At 39.3% G+C, this 20,189-nt stretch overlaps 1 protein-coding gene across 10 annotated transcripts in view; it reads left to right on the forward strand.

Annotated features, from left to right (window-relative positions):
* The window catches only part of MSH3 (mutS homolog 3), a 98,376-nt gene that overhangs the window by 45,320 nt on the left and 32,867 nt on the right, over positions 1-20,189 (forward strand). For all 10 annotated transcript variants that reach the window (XM_027634525.1, XM_027634522.1, XM_027634523.1 and 7 more), the window contains 3 exons: positions 7,971-8,103; positions 15,515-15,702; positions 18,711-18,879. In XM_027634525.1, the coding sequence (XP_027490326.1) occupies positions 7,971-8,103; positions 15,515-15,702; positions 18,711-18,879 (490 nt within the window). The remainder of the gene's footprint in view (positions 1-7,970; positions 8,104-15,514; positions 15,703-18,710; positions 18,880-20,189) is intronic.

A 20,189-nucleotide genomic window follows, 5' to 3' on the forward strand; every position in this document is an offset into this window, starting at 1 on the left:
CAGAATTTCTGAGCCACTTTGTGGGAATAAATGGAAATAAATTAGTTTATTTCTCTTCCTGCCCTTATGACCTTTTGGGATTTGTGGAGTTGTCAGCGGAGGGAGCCAGAGCTCTGAGGATGGAGAGCTGGGGAGGACCTGCCTCCAGCCATTTTGCCCCTGAATCATGCCCTGTGTGATCCAGGAGGTGAAATACCATTCACAGTAAAACAGAGTCCTTTTCCGGGCAGGTAGAAAACTGCTTGTCTGTGGACTCCAGGCATTCTTTTTTAACCAGTATATTTAGTTTAAATTCTCCCTTGCCTCAGTGCAGAGCCAGTTCAAAAGTTTGTAGTTTTGTTTTCTTGTCTTATTCCTTTTCTCTTTCCTGCTTCTAGAGAGTGATGCTTGACATTTTTCAGGCTTCTGTGGCTGGAGATGACAGTGCTCCTCAGCTGAAGTTAGAAAAGCTACTTTGCTCTGTGTATTTCTCCCTTTCTGACTCTAAGTTGTAATTTCAGGTACTTAGTGCATCAGACATCCGGTAATATTGTTCCCAGTAATGCACACAAATGCACTTAGAGAACATTTTGTAATTGTAATTCACCTGAGCCTCCTGGAGAGACATTTTCAGAGGAAGTCAGGTTTCTGCACTGCATCTTTCCCAGTATGTGGGTAGGTGTATCAAAAGGTGAGAGAGTGTAATTACTGCTTTATGCCTTAGAGTTGGAAATCACTTGGAATGATGACTAAACTTCCTGTGGAGAAGCCATACCTTAGGTTGAGTAAAGGTAAAATGTGTACAGACAGCTCATTTCGGCAAACTTGAAGATGCCCTTCAGATGATTGGTGATGTAGTACATGTAGAAACAAGATTTGTACATTTGTTAAAAAAAAAAATCAAAAAAAGGCTTTACCGGGAAAGGTGTAATGTCCTCACTTACTCACCTAGCTATACAAAGATGATGAGGCAAGAGTGGATCAGTCATTGATGACTGAGCTTTTTAGGAGAAATCAGGAAAGTATTTTTTTGCAGAAGTTATGTATCTGTGGATTACAGAAACCTTCTCTTACCTTTGAAATTCAAGTTCCATCCAGTGCCTTCCTTGCCTGACTTTGTAAAGGGAGTGGAAAGAAAAGGAAATGGAAGGCTTGGAACATTTCTTAGTGAATGAAATGTGCAGCTTCCCAGTCAGGCAGTGGAGTTTCAGCAGGGTAAGGAGTAGAGCTGTGTATTATCACACTCAGCAGCCAAAGGGTTCAGGACTGGCCTCAAGATACATATTGTAGCACAGTGTGATCTTTGTGTCTTTGTCTATGTACAACATTTACAAATAGTTTATTTCCTAATGCAAAATAAATCTCAGAACCCTTGAAGTGGATATGAAAGTCTCTGTTTTTAAAATGGCTACAGGAGAAGGAGAAAGAAAAGCTTCACATAGGCCTTGTTGAGCAAACCTGGCTCTGATTTCCACCTCTTGTTTTGTTGTGTATCATGGGAATGTTGTCCTGTGGTGGTGGTACAGAGGAGAGGGCGAGAAAGTTGTTGCCCTGCACATGAACAATCTGAGACCTCATCTCTGCAAAATGTGTCTTTCCTTGTCTCTGTTACATCCATGGCTGCCACCTCCCCCCTTCATCTTTGCAGTTCCCTTTCCTAGGTGTTATGACTGTCTCCAAAACACAGCAGTGCTGCTTGCCCATGTTCAGTCCAAACAGAACACACAAATAAATACTGCATCCTGGGTATTAATCTGTGTCTGTGCCTTGCTCAGTTGCTGTTTTTTGCACAACTTGTAGGAAATCTGCTTTCTTGAGATCAAACACCTTCCTTTGCCTTGTCAGGGTTGGCTGGAGTTGAACAGAGAGTTCAAAATTGATGTTTAAATCTCAAGGAAGATAAAAAATGGTATGCATTTAGAGAGTTGCTGAAAACATTTCAGCCTTTGCTTTATGGTTTACAAACCCCAAAATTGTAATTACCCCTCAAAAACTAGATTTCCATTTTTTCTGCCCTGTGGTTCTAATATACTTTGTCCCCCATTTCCTCCAGTTCTGGATGAGATGATGCTTTTATTGAGGTGGAATTGAAGCCTTGTAGGATGGTATTGATAATTACCATTAGTCTGAATACGCTCTGTCTGCAAGAGCACAGAATGATAGTAAATTTAGGAAATTCAGAACTGCACAGTTCAGGACTGCTGACAGTTCTTTATGTACTACTAAAGAAGAGGAAGAGTATAAATTGGTATTACTAATGCAACATGATTTTATTTGGAAGATATGTACTCTAGAACGGGGTAGAAATGTGTCTCTTTATAGTGATGTTGGCAATGACATCTTTTTAATATAAAATATTATCTTGTTCTAAATCCTCTCACTTTGAATGCAATGAGTGCTATTTTATTTATACTTCAATGCATGAAGTACAATCCTAAAGGAAAGTCTTTCAAACTTGACTTTGGTCTTGTTCCCGTAATTAAAATGTTGGGCAGTAAAACAAACTTCCAAAAGGTCCTTGCAGAAACCAGTTTAATTCAGAGTTAAACTGGTTGCCATTTGATACCATCATCATCCACAGCAGGATTAGAATATACTTCTTTTTTTGCAGTAGTGATTTATGAATAAAATCCACCAATCCTACAGCACAGCTAAATTTTCCTCCTAAAAATAATGATTTTATAGCATCAGTGCCAGTATAAAATGCACAAATGCAGGTTACAGCATATGCCTGAGATCTCAAAATTGTTGTAGGAAAGAAAAAGATTGCAGCATCATCACATGTGATCATTCATTTTTGCTAGCTGTATTTTGGTTTCATTGAATGCTGTGTCTAATTCCTTATCAATGGAGCAATCAGGCCTTCATTCACGGTGGCTAAAGTGGCCAACCGTTCCCTTTTTAGGCACAAATAGCTGAAAAACATTGTGTGTGAACATAAACAAAAGTGTTTGATTGCCATTTGCATATCTTTTAACAGATGTGAAGATAAAGTTTAGAGTACTTGTATGTTGCTGTTAAGTATTTGAGATCCATTCAAGAATATTGTCCTGCATATTTATTTAGGGAAACGCTGGACCTCTCTGGAGAGGCTTGAGACATTAGTTTGGAGAGCAAAAAGTGAAAAACAAGTGAGCAGATCCAGAAGGATGTTAATTTTTTTAGGTTTCACTTAAATTTCACTCTAGTAAATGTGATATAGTTACCCTTGTTTGTACTTTTTTCATTGGTGCCCTTGTGTGAAATTCTGGTGGTCATTCCAGCAAATTTTAAGAAATTTAACAAATCTGGATTCATCCCATGAAGTTAGCCTGTTTCTAACTTAGATACTTGGGTAAAAAAGCCTCGAGGGAAAGGGAGCACCCAAGATCTGTAGATGCAACAACAGAAGTCAGAGGGTCTGCAAAAGTTAATAAAGTTTTATTAGTAAATGACACACTTGACAGGGAAATCGTGGGACTAACGTCCCTCATCTCCTGTTGTAAGCACATGGCAGTGGGGTTTGAACACAGGGGTAAGGTGGAAGGGAAGAGTGATAGGGAGGTGGATTGAAGAGGGGGAGAAAGAGAGGGAGAAAAGAGGGGTCACCAGTCCGGGCTTCAGCACTGGTGCAACCGGTAGGGTGTGCAGGGTCCTGGGGTTGTGCCCAGGCTTTGAGGGGGCACCTTTTTACAGGTAAGTTTTGCTGTCCTGGAGATCAGTTCCTTGCTTTCTATGCAAATTAGTTCTCTTATGCAGTCTGTTCCAGACCTTTCCGGAGATAGGTCAGAGGCTTTGGGGGCATTTGGTGATCTTGATCCCTCCGTACAGTCCGTGCCCACTTCCTGGCATCACTCCTGCACCTGTGCTGTGTTGTCCTTCTCTCCGACAGACAAACCAAGGACATTTGTCCCAGAAGAGTGCTGCGCTTCCTCCACATGGCCCCTTCTCCAGCCACAACAGTCACTGGCTGGCATTGCCAGCGTCCCTGGCTGGCTCTGCAGATGTCAGTTTGACACACACACTTTATCCTTCTGACCTTCTAGCTTCTGCAGTGAGCCAGTTTTTCATCTGCTTGTTCTTTAAAAAATCATACACAGTGTATAGATTGCACTGTGGTAATTCTACCACGGCCTTGGGTTTTGATGGCATTAGTTGCTTGTCGCGAAAGGGAGTGGTCTGAAGTATAAAACACTCTGTACAGTTTAACGTGGTCTTTAACTTAATCAACTCATCCAAAGTCTTCATTCACGAACCATATTCTGAAGGAAAGTCAGAAAAAAAGCATATTGTGTGAGTGAGTAACTTAAATAATATATTTTCATTCTTTACAATGCTGTAGTTAGGAGGCTCCTAGGCTTTGATTTAGATAATATAGTTTATGTAAAGTAGTGTTTATTGTTTTATAGCCTTCATTATGTTTTCTAAGGGTTGAATTCCTGTGATTGACAGTTCTACATATCACTGTGGTCTCTAAACAGATTTAATAGAATTAATTTCAGTTGTACACACTGTACTTGAGCTATGTCCTTAGCATGATGAATGGACTCATACTGTGTGCATTTATTGTAAGTTAATAGACTTCTGATAAATTCGTATTTATTTACCTTGTATAAAAATAAAAGGTTATACGAATGAAAATGTTCTGTCATTCTTATATAGCAGCTACATTATCAGTTTCATTCTGCCTCAAATGTAATGATATATTATCATATCTAAAAATGTCAGGTTTGCTTTGCTGTAGGAGAGATCAGCAGATCTGTTACCACTCCAGCAACCAGCAAGCCTATTTAGGTTGCTCAGATGTTAATTCAGAGCAATGCTTTTGGATCTGCAGCCTTCTGCTTTGTCAAAATAATTTTTAGTTTGGGATTCAAATATCTATGTATTTTCTAATTTTCTATATTGTTCACATATTTAGCAGTAGAATAACACAGGGGAATATCTTGTTATTTCATTTCAAGTAGTTCTTTTTAATGACTAGAATAAAAATTCTGCAGGTAGATTTTGTTCTGTTTAAATACACTGAAAAGTGATTTTAGTATTGTAATAATGATGCTATTCTTAGATGGGGAGTACAGCAGAAGTAAGTGTATTGCTTTTAGTCAACTGAATTATGTTACATTATTTCACTGAAGATTGTTTGGAAAATTGGATAAAGCTCAGATTGCCGACATGCTTTATACAGATGAGAAAGAACAGACTAATACTGCACCTAAGTAGAGCATGAAGTAGTAGCCAGTTTGGCTGGCTGAAATTCAGGTTTTCTGGGGGTGAAATTCTTTTCCAGACCATGCAGAGATTAGAAATCCCAGACTGTAATTCATATATGCTGAATAACTCTGCAACGCAGAACAAATTTGTTTTGAGATGGTTTAGCAGCTGATCAGTGCAATATGTATATACTGACACTCAACAAAATGTTCATTAACTTAAGTATATGTATTTAAAGTTTAAAAGCATACTTTGAAATTCATCATCTGTTTTTATCATCTCATCCCAGTCCCCCTTTCCTCATGCACTTCATATTTCACACAGTTTTTTGCTGTACTTCCTGTTTGAAATAGGAATCCCACTATGTTTTTTTACAGGTGGGAAAAAAATGGGTCATTTGGTACTGAATGCCATTTTCCTGACCCTTTCTTGTTTGTAGGATAAAGCAGAAAAACTGTATGGATGCTTAGTTTTAGATTACTGGAGCTCCAGTAACACAGCCATATGTGAGGATGATTAAAGTGCAGATTAAGCTTTGTAGGGAGAAGTTTTTCAAATATCTGCATCTACTTTACATATTACTGCAAGTTTTTAGTTGACCACCTAGATATAATAGCGCTGTTTAAATTAAGTGACAGAGTTGTGCTGCTTACAATGCTTTTTATAATAAAAAATACCGGTTATTATCTTCTTTAAGGTACATATGCTTATAATTTAACAGTTCAGTACTCCTTCATGCACAGGAGTGTTCCATGATCTCAAGTACAGGAAACTTTAATAATTTTCCATGAAAATGTAATTGTGACTGGTGACGCTGACCTTTTAGGGTATCAGTGTAAGTGTTTGCTGGCTTTAGAGCTGTGCACTCAGGGTGTTTTATTACTCTGTCATTGATACTGACACTTCTCCATTCCCTCTCCATTATCCAGCTGTTGCTGAGAGCGTCTCACAGGCTTAAATCTCTGCCTGGCATGCCCTGTGTGGGTGCCAAGAGACTGATGTTTGGTTGTTTGGTTGCATAACTGTGGCTCTGTCAGCGCACACCAGATCCGTGATTGTGGCTCTGGGATCAGATTTAAGGCTTAGCTCTGTCCTTTGCTGTTGCTGCTGCTTCTAGGTCTCCTGGCTGCCCAGAGGAACAGGAGAAATGTTTGGCTTTGTGCGTTTGGCACTGCTGGAGGAGTGGAGCAGGTGTTCTTGTGACCTGCAGCAGGGCTGCCAGGCACAGCCTGTGAGGTCTGACCCTTCTGTTTTCTTCAGGGCTGGGGGAAAAAAGCAGTCTTTTAGGATAGTGGAGTATTTTTGGTGCTCTGGTGCTATCAAGGAGTCTGCTGTGCAGTTCAGAGATAACAGTGAATTCCCAAGGTGTCTTGGGTCCAGGCATCAGAGGCTGTCCTCAGTTCACACAGAGGCACTGGAAGCTCCATCTACCTGTGTTCCAGGTGGATGGTAAGACAGTGCAAATCCTGGTGTTGTACATCAGGGCTGCTCTCGGGATGAAGGTGTGTTATTTGTGGCAGAGGAGGGGATGATTTGGCTGCTTTGGTATAAAGCAGTGTGTCACTGGAAGAATCCTGGCACTCAGGCGCTGTTACATATATGTTTGTCTGAGTGCACACTCATTCCTGATGTTCTCCCTTTCACATACAGTGCAATAAAAGTTCAAGAACTCTTAGATTTAGCTGTCTTCAGGGCCAGAGGCCTCTGTCTGACAGGCTGTTGTAATGTCTGCAGCCTGTGGAGGTGCCTGATTTCACTGATTTCCTCATGGACAGCATTTGGTAGCAGTGGAAAGTGGCACAGCAGTGCTGCAATAAAAGCCATGGCCAAGACAGGCAATTTCCCCAAAATCTTGTATTTTGATTGCATCCTTGCTTCCCATTCCTCTGGGCTGGCTGAGCTCAGAGCATCTGACTGGTCCAGGAGAACAGGTGTGGGGGGGTTTTGCACACACTTGGCTGGTGTATGAAGTGTTGGTATTTTGGTATCAAAAGACTGATTTCTCTGTAAACTGCATGGTGGGGATGAACACACATGTTTTGGATACATCCATTTACCCCTACTCTCAGTCTTTTCCTAGAAAGCAGCAATAAGGCAATTTGGTTGTACAAAAAGAAGAGATGGAGTTTACCTTATCTCTGCACTCTACAGCCAGTCCATGCATATGTTGGAAATAGATGTAGATTTGGGGTGAAACTTGACAGTAGTTGTCCATTTTTACAGCTCTTTTCTTACAGTGACTTTAAGAATATGATTGAAAGGAAGGTGCAAAGAACCACAGAATTGTTTCTTCACATCAGAAAATGTTTTCTTATTAATTGACTTCAGTCCTGAAATACAGAGATTAATGTTACAGGCTTTAACAAAAAAAAGAAAAAGTAAAAAGCCCAGCGTGGTTTGATCTATATAATTACCAATCAGTGGTCTGGATTAAATGTAGAAGGGTAAAATGGGAAGTAGTATGTACAACCTGTTGGAATAAAGTATGCTGTGTAGAGTTCAAATGTAAACTCTGTCTGCCCATCCTCTGTCTGTAAATTTAAGGTTGGATATTCAGGATTCAGTGTTAGTCATATTATTTACCACCAGAAGTACATGTAGAATTGGGCACTGAAGTGTATATTTGGCTATTTTGAGCACAAAGAGAGGAGAATGGATCTTACTTGTGTTTTTGATAAAATCTCAAAATCTTCTGCATTCCTTAATTCCCCTAAAACAAACTGAAGGAAGAGGTTCACTAGATGTATGCCTTCTACTAGAGAAACACAAGTGTTAATTATTGTCTTATTCTTTTACAGTGAAATAAATGCCCGGCTTGATGCTGTGTCTGAAATTCTGCTGTCAGAATCCAGCGTGTTTGGTCAGATTCAAAATCTTCTTTGTAAGCTGCCAGATTTAGAGAGAGGCCTCTGCAGTGTTTTTCACAAAAAGGTATAACCATAATTACAATGGGTTATTATTTTCTAAACAGCATCATTCCGTCCTAGAGTATTTCCTTTGGGTTTGCATGTTTGTTTAAAAATGTTTTCTTCTTAGCAAAACTGAGGCTGACATAATAAAGGCATGCAAGTTTATAAAAATTAGATTTGGTAGAATCTTACTTTTTAACAGTGATGTACTGATAGAAGAAAGTATGAGTAGGGTTTTAGAATACATACACTGGATTGGTAATGCTAAGATTTAGTGGCTGGATTCAGTGAGATGAGATGGTGCAATAGATCCTTTTGCCATAAATTATTATTTCCCTTTAAAACAAAGCATTGTGTCCGTATGCTTATCTAAAATCACACTTGCAAGTGAAACCACTTGGCTTTAGCTAGCTGTTTTCAAATGAATGTTAATCTGTTTATAAATTCTGTAGTTTGGATCTCACTTCCTCATTTCAATAAGAATCACTTGTAAGGAGACACTGACAATTCTGCAGCAGATTAATGTGCTAATAGCACCTGTGCTGTACTTTATGTTCATTTATGTCACTGTTCTATTTAGAGGTTTTGTCAGTTTGTTTTAGATAAAGGAATAGGTAGGTAGAACAAGAGCCAGGCTGTAATTTTTTTGGATAGTACAGCACAAAGTTTTCCTCTGTCTGAAAATCTGAAACCCAGTTTTTTAAAGCCCTGTTGTGTTGGAGTGTTTGGCACGTGGAAAGACTTGTGTATTTCAATGAATGGATACAGAGGTCCAGCCATAAGGAAGGTTGTGAAAAGAGGGAGCGTACACCAATTTGCCCATCCTCTAAAATTAACCATATTCACATGATAAAATTGTTCGGGTTTTTTTTCCAAACAACTGCCCAGGAATTAGATAATTCACTTTTTAATGGTTAAACTCATTTCAGGTTTCATATATAATACTGTTTCTAGATATATATCTGTATTTCACAACATCCTGGCAGTGCTCTACTGCTACCATGTGGAGTTTTTTTGGTTTGGTGTGTTTCTTTTTGGGTTTTTATACATTCTATTTTTTTTTTTTTTATGTACTTGTGTCTTCAGATGTCCCTTCCTGCTGTAGAACTGCTTACCTTTCTCTGATGTTTAGGTGTAGCCATTCAGAGCCTCTGGACTTTTGTGTGATTTTTGAAATGAGATGACAATGTAGTTTGTCGTAATAACAGCCACTGTAGCATGAAGATAGGTATTTAGTGAGTCAGATGTTGGAAAGAAGCTGCAGCAGAATCCTTAAAAAGGGTAAATGAGAGGGGAAAAGCTCCTAGCACACACTTTTCATTTGGTGAATTATCTTCCCTTGGTAAAAAGCTGCGTTGTCATCCATTGCAGAGCACTGTGGTGAGGATCTGGAGCACTGAGTAATCCCTTTAGATCCTTAGGACTTTGAGGAGATGGCAGTGTCTGTGAGAGACAGGGTCTGTTTGGAGTAAAGAATCAAAAGCCGAATCTGGGAAACTGGTTGTGGAGTCTAGACTGTGAATATGGAGCCTGAAGAAAGGTCCCTGCAAAGAAGCATCATTCAAGAACATGGAATAACTGGTCTTCATGGATTTTTTGTGGTTTTTTTCCCTCCCAGTGAATGCTGCCTTTTCGGTTCCCACAACAAGAGCCTTCCCAGTTTTGTTAATTGTAAATGTCCATCTCCCACATGCTCAAGTGCCCTGCAGTTTCTTCCCCATTAAGGGATCCAAACTCCCAGTGGAGCTCACTGATGGCTTAACTGAAGGAATGTGCTTGTTAATTCACTGTCAGATGCAAGAAAAATAGGTGAATGTGGCAAGTGTTTCATCCTCTGGGCCCTTTAGACTTCAGTGACATTAGTATTTGAAGGGCTGTGTTTTGCAAGGAGACTCCAGAGTGTACAGAGATGGCTGGGTTGTCTCAGTCATTCCAAGCAGTTTTTGGAATGTTTTTTACATTCAGATCAGTCACTGGAGAACTTTTATTGTGGGAATTAGGTAGTACCTTGGAGGTCACAGTTCCAGCTGTAAGCTTGCCCTAGCCTGCAGAAGACCATGGGAATGGTTGAGGAGACTAGCAGTATTGCTGTTGCTATGGAGAGAGGAGTTACTTTCCAAGGGCTGGTGGTTCTCGGTTAGTGCAGCTCCAGCATCTGCCACCTCAGCAGGCAGAGTGGCCTTGGTGCTCTCTGTGCAGACACAAGGGTGACTGGAGAGGAGACATTTGAAGACTTCTTGGTACCACTCAGAAGTTGACTTCAAAACCTAAACCTGAGAGACAGAGACTTTTCAAGAGCTTTGTCTAAATAGTTCTGGAGCTGATGCAGAATTAGGTCCTGTTGAGATGGTGTTTTCCATACCCGGTTGAGCTGTGCCCTCCAGAACCAGAGAGAGAATGATGAAAATTTACACCACGTGCATTTTTTTTCTGTGATCAGTGGGAAATATGAATGGCAGGATCTCTTGTTTTATCTCAGTTGAGTGATGAGTGTTCAGCCTTGCCTTGGAGGTGCATAATGGCAAAAGAGGGTCAGCGGACAATATTTGAGCAGGGTTTAAAACTAGTACAGAGTAAACAAGCCATTAGTACTTTTAGAAATGTGTCCTACGTGGCCAACTTGATGTTTCTTGCTGATTTCATGCAGTGTGTTTCAGAAAGTAAATATTTATACAGGCTCAATCTGTAAATGTTTATTGTATTTTCACCCTTTGCTCAATAAACATTACTTTTTGATAAAGCACAGTAACCAAAGTGGACAGAAATCATCATAACAACTGATCATTAAATTTACAGAACAGATAGAAGTGAAGCTGTTTCACTGACGGAGTGAGATCAGTGATCAAACCTTAACCACCACATGTGGTGAAACGTAATTTCGGTTTGTTCTGCTTCTAATTTCAGCCACAGGCTCTCCCTCATTCAGAGTTCCTTACAAGCTACTGCAGTTGGGAAAACTGTTCAGTTCTGAATGAGTCACTAAAGCTTTGCTGCCCCGTCAGGGCACCTGTGCAGAGTAAAGCAGGCAGATGCTACAAGAAGGGGATTTGCGGCTTGGCTGCCCACAGCCTCCTCAGGGCCAACACTTTACCCTCCAGTTTTTCAGTGAGTATTTCACTATTTCACTGGCACAGTCAGACTCCTCAGAGGTCAAAGGTGTTGCTCAGCTGGGTGCCAAGAGTTAAAATCTTCCACATAAGCTTGTCCAGCAGAATGATGCTGAAAACCTTCTCTGGAAGGTACGTTTGATATTTCATTGAAGAGGGTGTGATTTTCAGAGGATTCAGAGGAAAATGTTATGTTTCTGATTTTTCTTTTTTTAAATGAATACCTGTTACATATGTCCAAGATATTAGTTACTATTTGTATAGAATGCTTTAAATCAATTCTCCCCATAGCAATCATCTTTTGTAGACATTGGCTAACACATACCTGGTATTTTTTGCTTTTTTTTCTTCTGTAATAATAGCATGCACATCTTGCCTATACTGCACTTCTAAAGAATCTGCATCAGAGATATTTTTAGGTTTGCAATGCTAAATGTGATTTGAGCAAATTGTTCCACGTTAAGCTGATTAATATAAAGTCATAACAAGGGGAGTTAAAAACCTTAAAATTAAATACCTCATTTTTCCCAAACCAAAGTATGTTCTCTATACTAATAAAAGTGTCTACTGCAGCTTGAAAAGAGTGATAAATGTGTGCTGCATCAACTCTCATATATATTTTTTTTATTTGAAATGCTTTTAACTTGTAGTGAGTGGTCAGTGGTTGTCAGCCCTGGATGTCTGTTGGAAACATTCTCACTAATGCAAACAAGGCAGAATTGCTGTTGGTGTTGTTGAGAGGGTGTTGGATCTCTGTGATCTCTCCTGCATCCTCAAAGGCTGCCAGGCCATTTTCAGTAAACTTCTGGTTGAAACTATTGTTTGGCATCCATGTCAACTCTGAAGTTATTTTTCTAGTGCCAGAGAAGCTGTAGCTATTATTGGTGGCATCTCAAAACTACACTTCAAAAATAGCATTGAATAAGCTTGTGAGAATCTTCTGTGAATGCCAGACTGTTAATCTTGCTTTATGTAAACCATTTTTACTTGTATTTTAAAAGCTTATAGTTTGTAACACAGTTGTATGCTTTTGTAAGGTTACTTGGGACTTAAATGGAATCAGTCCTACTGTAATGGAACCCAGCTTTTCAGAGTTATTTTTATGTATCTGTTCCAAGTTCTCTGTTCACTAAATTACTTCTGCAGTGGAGGCATTAAATTTTAGATGCAAAGTCCTACAGTCCCCTGGAGCCAGGGAAACAGGAATTCTCTGAATAAGCACAAAAGGGATATGCCCACCCCTTTCTTGGGAATGCTCTGTTTAACAAGGTTGTTTGCAGTAATTCTGAATTTCCCTTTCTCCAAAGGTGCTGTTGACTGTAGTCATAGAATCAAATAGGTTTTAACTCATAGGTGACTGTTACCGTGTGTGGACCATCAGAGTTGCTGTGACAAACTTTAGCATGTTTAAGCATCTTTTGACATATCTCATGGTAGCTCTGGGGGTTATTTCAGGTGATGCTGAATTGAAATCCAGCTTTCTCCTCTTACTGAAGGCTCATGTTCGTCAGCCTCACCACCCTTATTGCCAAACTCCTTAGGCAGGTGTTCTCATATATTCTCAAACACTTTTCCCTTTCCTACCTGTACTTATATATATCATGTATTAATAAAGGCCCTGTTTAATCCCTTTATTCTTATTTCTTACTGTCCATATTTCCTCATTCTTTTCTGGACATTGCTCTTCCATGAAACAGCCTTCGCCTCCCTGAGTACATTTTGTATTCAAGGGAAGTCTGGCAGAATTTTATCCCTTATCTGCATCAATGTTGATGATGATGCTGTCAGTCATACTGTATTTGACTTTCAGTCCAAGCCTGAATTTGTAATTTATTTAGTCTTTCAGGCCTTTCCTCTGTGCTTTGATCTCAAATGCCATTGACAGATGTGAGAAATATCTCTAATTTAGAAGATGGCCAAATACAGTGAAACAAAGAGCTTTATTAACAGCGCGCTGGGTGCACGAACTCGTGACCTGGTCCGAGCACCCCGCCGTTTGAAAAATGCACCCTTTTGTACCCTTTTGGTTACATAAGCTGTTAAATATTCAACAGGTGTAAGGTATTTTACCTTAAAAGGTAATTTTTTGAACTCAGGAGGGGGTGTTACCCTCTCTCCTGATTGATTGATGATGTACTCCTATGTACAGAGGGGTCTCTCTGCACACAAAGGCCAGCCATGTGGCCAGGGTATATTTTCTATTTTTATATATTTTTTTCCCTACTTTGACCACGATGTTTCCTTGATGTCAGGCCCAGACAGGGCTTTTCACCTTACAGTCTCTACAAGGTGCCTAAAACTCTTGGAATTAAATGAAAGAGAAGAAATAAATCCCACCAACCCCTGCTTTTCACTAAATTCATTTTGCTTATAATAAAACCAGATTATTTATTTCTCATACAGATTTACTGCTTTATTATTTTGTTTTATTTTGTTGTCAGAGCTTTTGCAAAGTAGGAGAAATAAGTCCCAGATTATCAGAATGATGATGATAAATTGCAGCAAGTGCAGAGGAAACCCAAAGTTTTCATGAGACTGAATAACAGATGGCTTATGAAGAAAGATTGAAAGACCATTTTTTTGGTTACATTGATGATTGAAGGAGAATAGAAGGCTTAGAGGTATTTGAATGGTGTTAACAGCAAAGAAGCAGTTGAGTTACTGTAATACAAAAAACTAAAACTAGAGATATTTGGATTAATTTAATGGAAGAGAAATTTAGGCTGTCTGATAAAACTTTTACATGATGCTAGTTGTTGCTTTATGAATTAGTGGTAAGCGCATGGTTTCTTGGAATATAAGGGCAGACAAAAAGAAAACTAACACAGAAGAATTGGAGCAGTTTTAAGGAAACCACCTGAAGGGTCTCTTCTGTCCCTAACTCAGTAGTTCTGTAAAAGAGGTGAGCTTAGATGTTCCAAAAACATTCAGAATGTAATCTCTGTGGTCTTCCTGAATGTCATGAAATACCATGGTTAAATTGCATTTTTGTTAATACTTGCTTCTGTGTTTGGGTACAGTCATTATTTGGGAGAAATAACGATAGAGTAATAGATGAGAGAATTGTCTTAGTTCTTGCACATGGGTGTGGGAAGGAAAGAGAAAGAAAAATTTACTTCTGGGGAGAAACTGAAAGGATGGCAAAATGAAAATGTAGGGATGTTCTGTGAAATAGTGATTCACTGAAACCTACATGTTCTATAAACAGTGTTGTATTGATCACCATCAAATCCTGACCAGTAATTGAATTCTAGACTGCTGGGGTAGGAGGGAAAAGAATGTAGGAAGAGCAGGATGTGCATCCAAAGGGGACATATCCTACTGCTTTCCTTGCATCCTCAGGTGAGGAAACTAAACTGTTTTTTTCAGGGTTGTCAGTTGACTGATAGGAGAATTTCAGAAGACTAAAGGAGGAATGTTTCTACAGATCAGTAAAATATGAAAAAATATCAGCATAATTATTTATGGACAACTTTTTTCAAACCTTCTGAAATGGAAATGTCTTGGAGTGTCACTGAATTCAGCAAGGTTTGAGAGCATTAAGTGTCCCACAGAGCCAGGTTTGCCAGGTTTCCATTTGGTTTGTAGATCTGGTGCAGCACAAATGCAAACTCAGTGCTGCACAGGCCATTTCAGAATCAGTGTTAACTGATTTGTAAGTGGGGCACAAGCACCTCAGGTACCTGGGGAATTGGGAGTGTGACAGGAGGGGAATTGGTTCCTCAGGGTTGTTAACTGCAAAGTCCTTCTTGAGAATGAGCTGAAGGTAACAAACTGGACAGACACTGAAGAGCATCTGGAATCCAACAGCAAAGTGCCTGGACCACAGCATAAGTAATATTAGTGGTTTAAACAGGGACTGCTGGTTTTCGCTTTCTCTGGGTTTTATTTTTTCCCTTTCTTTTTCCAAGACTCTCCCTGTCTGTGTCCCACTCTGTCTTTCCAAACCTTCTCTTGCAAGAAGCACTGTGGGGGTGCAGATAACACAGATTCACAGGCACATATAAACAAGGTGTGGTGCTCCTAAAGTTACTCAACCTACTCTTTTTATTTTTACGCATGATTGCCCCCTTTTCTGCTTTTGTATGCACATCTCCCTCCAGCACCAGGAGCACTGGAGATCGGCTCTTGGCTGATTCCTAATGATGATTCTTGAGACAACTGGTATGCTTAACTATGCTTAATTAATGGGCCAAGATGGTGCAGTTATGTTACTGTCCGTACATCTAATTGTATTTTATCACGTTTTCAAAAAGCAAAAGAACCTGTAGAATTTAATGAAAATACAGGACATTGGAATTATTTAGTTATTGCTTCCCTTCTCAGTGCTCAACACAAGAGTTCTTCCTGATTGTCAGCACCCTGTCTCGCCTGCACTTGGAAATCCAAGCTCTTGTCCCAGTGCTGCATTCCCATGTGAAATCTCCGCTATTAAAAAGTGCACTGTTGGAAGTCCCGGAGCTTCTCTCTCCAGTAAAACATTATTTAAAGATCCTTAATGAAGAAGCAGCCAAGTAAGTAGAGAAAATAGATGAATCTTCTGTGCTTCATAAGCTTTCTGATTAAGTGTATTCAGTTATGCAAATTATGCATCTTGTTTTAGTACACGTTTGTTTTAAATTTTTTATTTTGTATTTATGTACAATAGCTTTTAGTTAAAACATAAGTTGTTGTTATCTATGGCTTATATTCTTTTTTTAAAGTTAAACTAGGTGAGCAAGCATTTTGCCTAGTGGTTGTTTGCCTCAGGCCAAATAACTTTTTGAAAGTTTTTCATCTATTTTGGACAATGAATTTACAGCGAAAATGTGTTTTGCATTAGAATAAATTGTTTTCACATCTCTTTTTGAGGGGAGACTTGGCCTTTTAGCAGAGTGGGTGCTCTGCTGTCAGGAATAAACCTTTTACTATTTTTATGACAATTCATTAAAGCTGTTTGCCTTTTTTGTCTTAATTGTGTCCTTTGTTGGTCCAAAAAAAATAAAAGGTAGAGGAAGAAGATGGACTTAATATGCATTATACTGGAGAGTGTCTTCAAATAATTTTTTTGTACTGTTCCTTTGATGATAGATATGTGATATGGTTTGAAGCTGGCTCCCTGCCAAGTCTCCAAACCTTACCACCAGAAGTCCCCCCAAACCTCAGGGAGAAGAGGGAGAAAAACAACCAGCTAAGAAAACCCGAAAGGAGAGAGACAGCTAAAGTGATATATATAAATATATTTACACTTATGTTACAATTGAAATATATACAATGTAATATATATACAATTTCACAAGGGAAGGGGAAGGGGGAAGGGAAAGGGAACAAAACCAAAATAATATATATATATATATATCCCAATCAGTAGCCCGAGATCTAGTAACTAAAGAGTTAGCAAAGAAAATATCCCACCACTCTCCCTGGGACAACCGAGAGTCGCTCCGGGACGATCGCCGGCAACCTCCGCCTCCCAAGGTCGACAAGGCCTTACCAGGCCTCGCTCCCCAACATGGCAGACTCAACAGCAGGGAACCTGCACCTCCAAGCCACCAGAAGGAAAGAGAGCGAAGGCCTCTCCTCCTTTCTTCTTATAGTCTGGCTTACGTAAAAATCGTAGGGAATACTGGGTAAATCTGGACCCTTCCTTGATTACAAACTGGTCACCAAGGAAGGCCTAGCCCAAACCACCACAATGTGGTATATAGTTTAATATATAACTACATTGGGGCATCCACCTTATTTATAAAACGTTTTTTTTCTTTTCCAAACTGGGTTTTAAAATTAGATTTAAGAACTGAAGCCTAGAACTTAACTGCATTTGTTTCTGAATTAGAGACAGATCCAAGGTGTATAAATTAAGGCATTGAGAAGGGCAGAAGGATTTGCTCTGCCCATTGCATAGGTGGGATTATGAGATTTCTGCTGATATATGGTGTCCAATTATAGTTGTGGCAGTTTATGACAAAACTGACTGTATCTAAATAACACCACATTTACTGTAGATTTGAAATACAAGGGGGTTTTCTTCTGTCACTGTATTGGTCATGGGTAGAATAGTATACAAAAATGGTATAAGTAGAAAGATATCATCATTGATCTGCAGAATACATATTTGCATTGATTCAAGATGACTAAAATAACGTATCTTTCAGCTTTTATTTATTTCAACTTTGTGCCAGTACTGGTTTTACTCCAAAACATTTCTTTTGTAAAAATCACGAATAGTACTCACATCCATATGTGAGCACACACACTTGTGCAGACACTACATCACATGTTAATTTTGTTATGAGGTGTGGATAAAATCCTGTTTGCAAAAGTATCCCTCTGTTCTAGGGCTTTTTTTATGGGGAGTTGGAGATTTTGGGTTTGTGTTTTTTCTATTTTTAAACTGTCAACTAAAAATTTTTGTAGGCATCACATAGCACTGACAGTCTTCACAATCAGCTGCTGGCTACTGGTGATCTTTTTTTTCCCCTTGAATTCCCATGGAAACAGGTCTAATTAGCACAAAATCGCTTCTAAAAATTAGTATTGTATTTTAAAATGGCATCTTTACTGTCACTTACATAATACCAACGAAATGTAATGCGAAGCCAAAGCACAGCTTTGTATTACCTGCCTGGTCACTGGCTCCAGTTGTAGTTTCATTCTCAAGTCAGAGGGGTAGCAGAGTAAGTAGAATATTAGATTTTTTTATTACTTCCATGTTCTAATACTTTCGGTTGGCTAATTACTTGCTCTCCACATATTATTTTTTAGGGCAATTATGTAATTAATTGGTAGAGGTTTTGTTTGCTCTAAAATACAAAATTGTATTCCAGTTAACTTAGTGTTAATTGCACTGCTTTTTATTCTTTGCTTGATACTTAATAGGGTAAGTTAAATTTTTGTTATTTTTGTTGACAACCATGTTTTTAATAGCTAGTTCAGGTCCCAGATTTTAACCATTTGAATGGCATTCCCTGTTTCAGATGTCAATCCTGAGCTGAGTTAGTGCAGCCAAAATAATTTTGTCTTTTTTTTTGACGTTGAAACTAGAAAAGAGCATTGTTTTGCATGTAGTTAAAAGTGCTCAGGTTAATCTTTTCTGGAGAAAACAAGGAAGAGTTTTCTCAGAGCTGCTCTGAGAAAGCCCTGATGGCATTCTGCTTCGATTAGGACCTTGGCGGGGGGAGAGGGGTTCTTTGCAATTCTCATTAAAATGTGCCCAAATTTGGCCAAATTCTAAATATGTTAAAAGTCTGTGTGCATGTTATGCAGAAATTATCTAAAGCTTCACATTTAATCATAATAAAGATGTTATCAGCACTTGGGGTGCTCTGTATGCGAAGTGCCTTTCTATTCATGTCATGAGTATGGCAGCTTTTGGTAAATATGCTGTACCATGACCAAGCACCTGAAAATCTATATTTAGAAGGGAGTAAAGCTAATGTTAAAACAAATGAGAATAACAAATTAAAATAAGGACACAGCCAGCAGAATCAGGGAATGTATCTCTGTTTTTACTATTATTTTATCTTATGCTTTTTATGGATAGGACTGGAGATAAAACCCAGTTGTTCAAGGACCTTACAGACTTCCCTGTCATCAGAAAGAAAAAGGAGGACATCCAGGGTGTGCTTTCTAAAATCCAATTGCATCTGCCAGACATTCGTAAACAGATTAAGAATCCTTCTGCTGAGTATGTTACAGTTTCAGGTCAAGAGGTAATATTGTATTTATTAAAATATGACTGCACCCATTCTTGTCTAGAAAACATCTTAAAAGTGAGACCTACTAGAACTTAGTATGATGCTTGATGAGGTCATTTGACTATAATCTTTTGTCCAACTTTGAAGAACAGCTTACTTATAGTATGACTCTTACTTGTTAAGTCAATTACTTTAGTGATTTAAATAATAGAAACTGCACACATTAGTGCAGTTCGATTTGTTTCAGTGATGCTTCATTTTTCTATGTATGTAAAAGCACTCACATACTTGCAGGGTTAATTTTGTGACTAGTAAGTGCTGAAATACTCTCAAGAGGACCAGAAAGCATAGCATGTAGTTAACTTGGAGAATGGTGGAAGAATTTGTAAGTACTGAGTAAGACTGTAGTTTGAAAGATGGGAGAAAAGAGGAACCGTATTAAAGAATGATAAATGTTGTTTGAATTCTAGAAACAGTGCTTTAGACTGGAGCTTTTGTTTGTAGGTGCTGTGCAAGTGTGGGCAGGACATGCTCCAGTGAGCTGAGAAGTTCAGTGGTGAAAAAAGAGATGTCAGATACTGCAAAATTTGTAGGGGAACTGAGGGGAGCAGTGAGGTAGCACAGCTCAGCACTGTCCTTTGGGAACTGAGAGTAGGAAGGCTGAGAAAACTCCATTAGAAAATTGGGAAAAGAAAGGAGTTGGGAAATGGAGAGAAATGGAGAGTAGAGGAGAGGAATGTGTGAGGACAGGAAGGGAAGGAGCTGGAATTGGCCCATGGAGGACTTCGGAAAGTGAGAAGGACCCAAGCGACACAGGAGGGAGCAAACAGGCACTGCTGAAATGAGGGAGAATGTGGGAAGGGATGAATTAGAAACAGCAGCCTTTGACAAAGACCTGTTGATGGTGGAGACGAGAACAGCAAACACATGGCCCAAGAGCTGCGCAGGTTGGCAGCAGAGATACTGAAATTCAGCGGGAAAGTGGAAAAGTGTGTTTGGGTATTGTCTGAGGGAAGAAAGAGCCAGGATTTGAAAAGTTTCTCTCAGAGAGGCTACATTAAGAGTATATGATGACAGCTGTGTGAAGGAAAGGAAAAGAGAGGAATTGATCAAAGAGAGGAGAAAGCACTTGAGGAAGTACCGAAATGTGGAGTTGATAGGAGGGTTAAAAACCACCAGTCAGTGCACACATATAAGAGAGCACTCATAGTTCAGAAACCATTGCAGATGGAGATGTGTGTTGGTGTATTGGTAAAAGGAGCTCTTATTTAATGATATCTGGTGAGGGTGTCTCACAGACACCAAAAGGGTCAACAGGGGAAGGG

The sequence above is a fragment of the Corapipo altera genome, unplaced genomic scaffold (genome assembly GCF_003945725.1).
Source record: "Corapipo altera isolate COAL_440 unplaced genomic scaffold, ASM394572v1 61411, whole genome shotgun sequence".
NCBI classification, from domain to species: Eukaryota; Metazoa; Chordata; class Aves; order Passeriformes; family Pipridae; genus Corapipo; species Corapipo altera.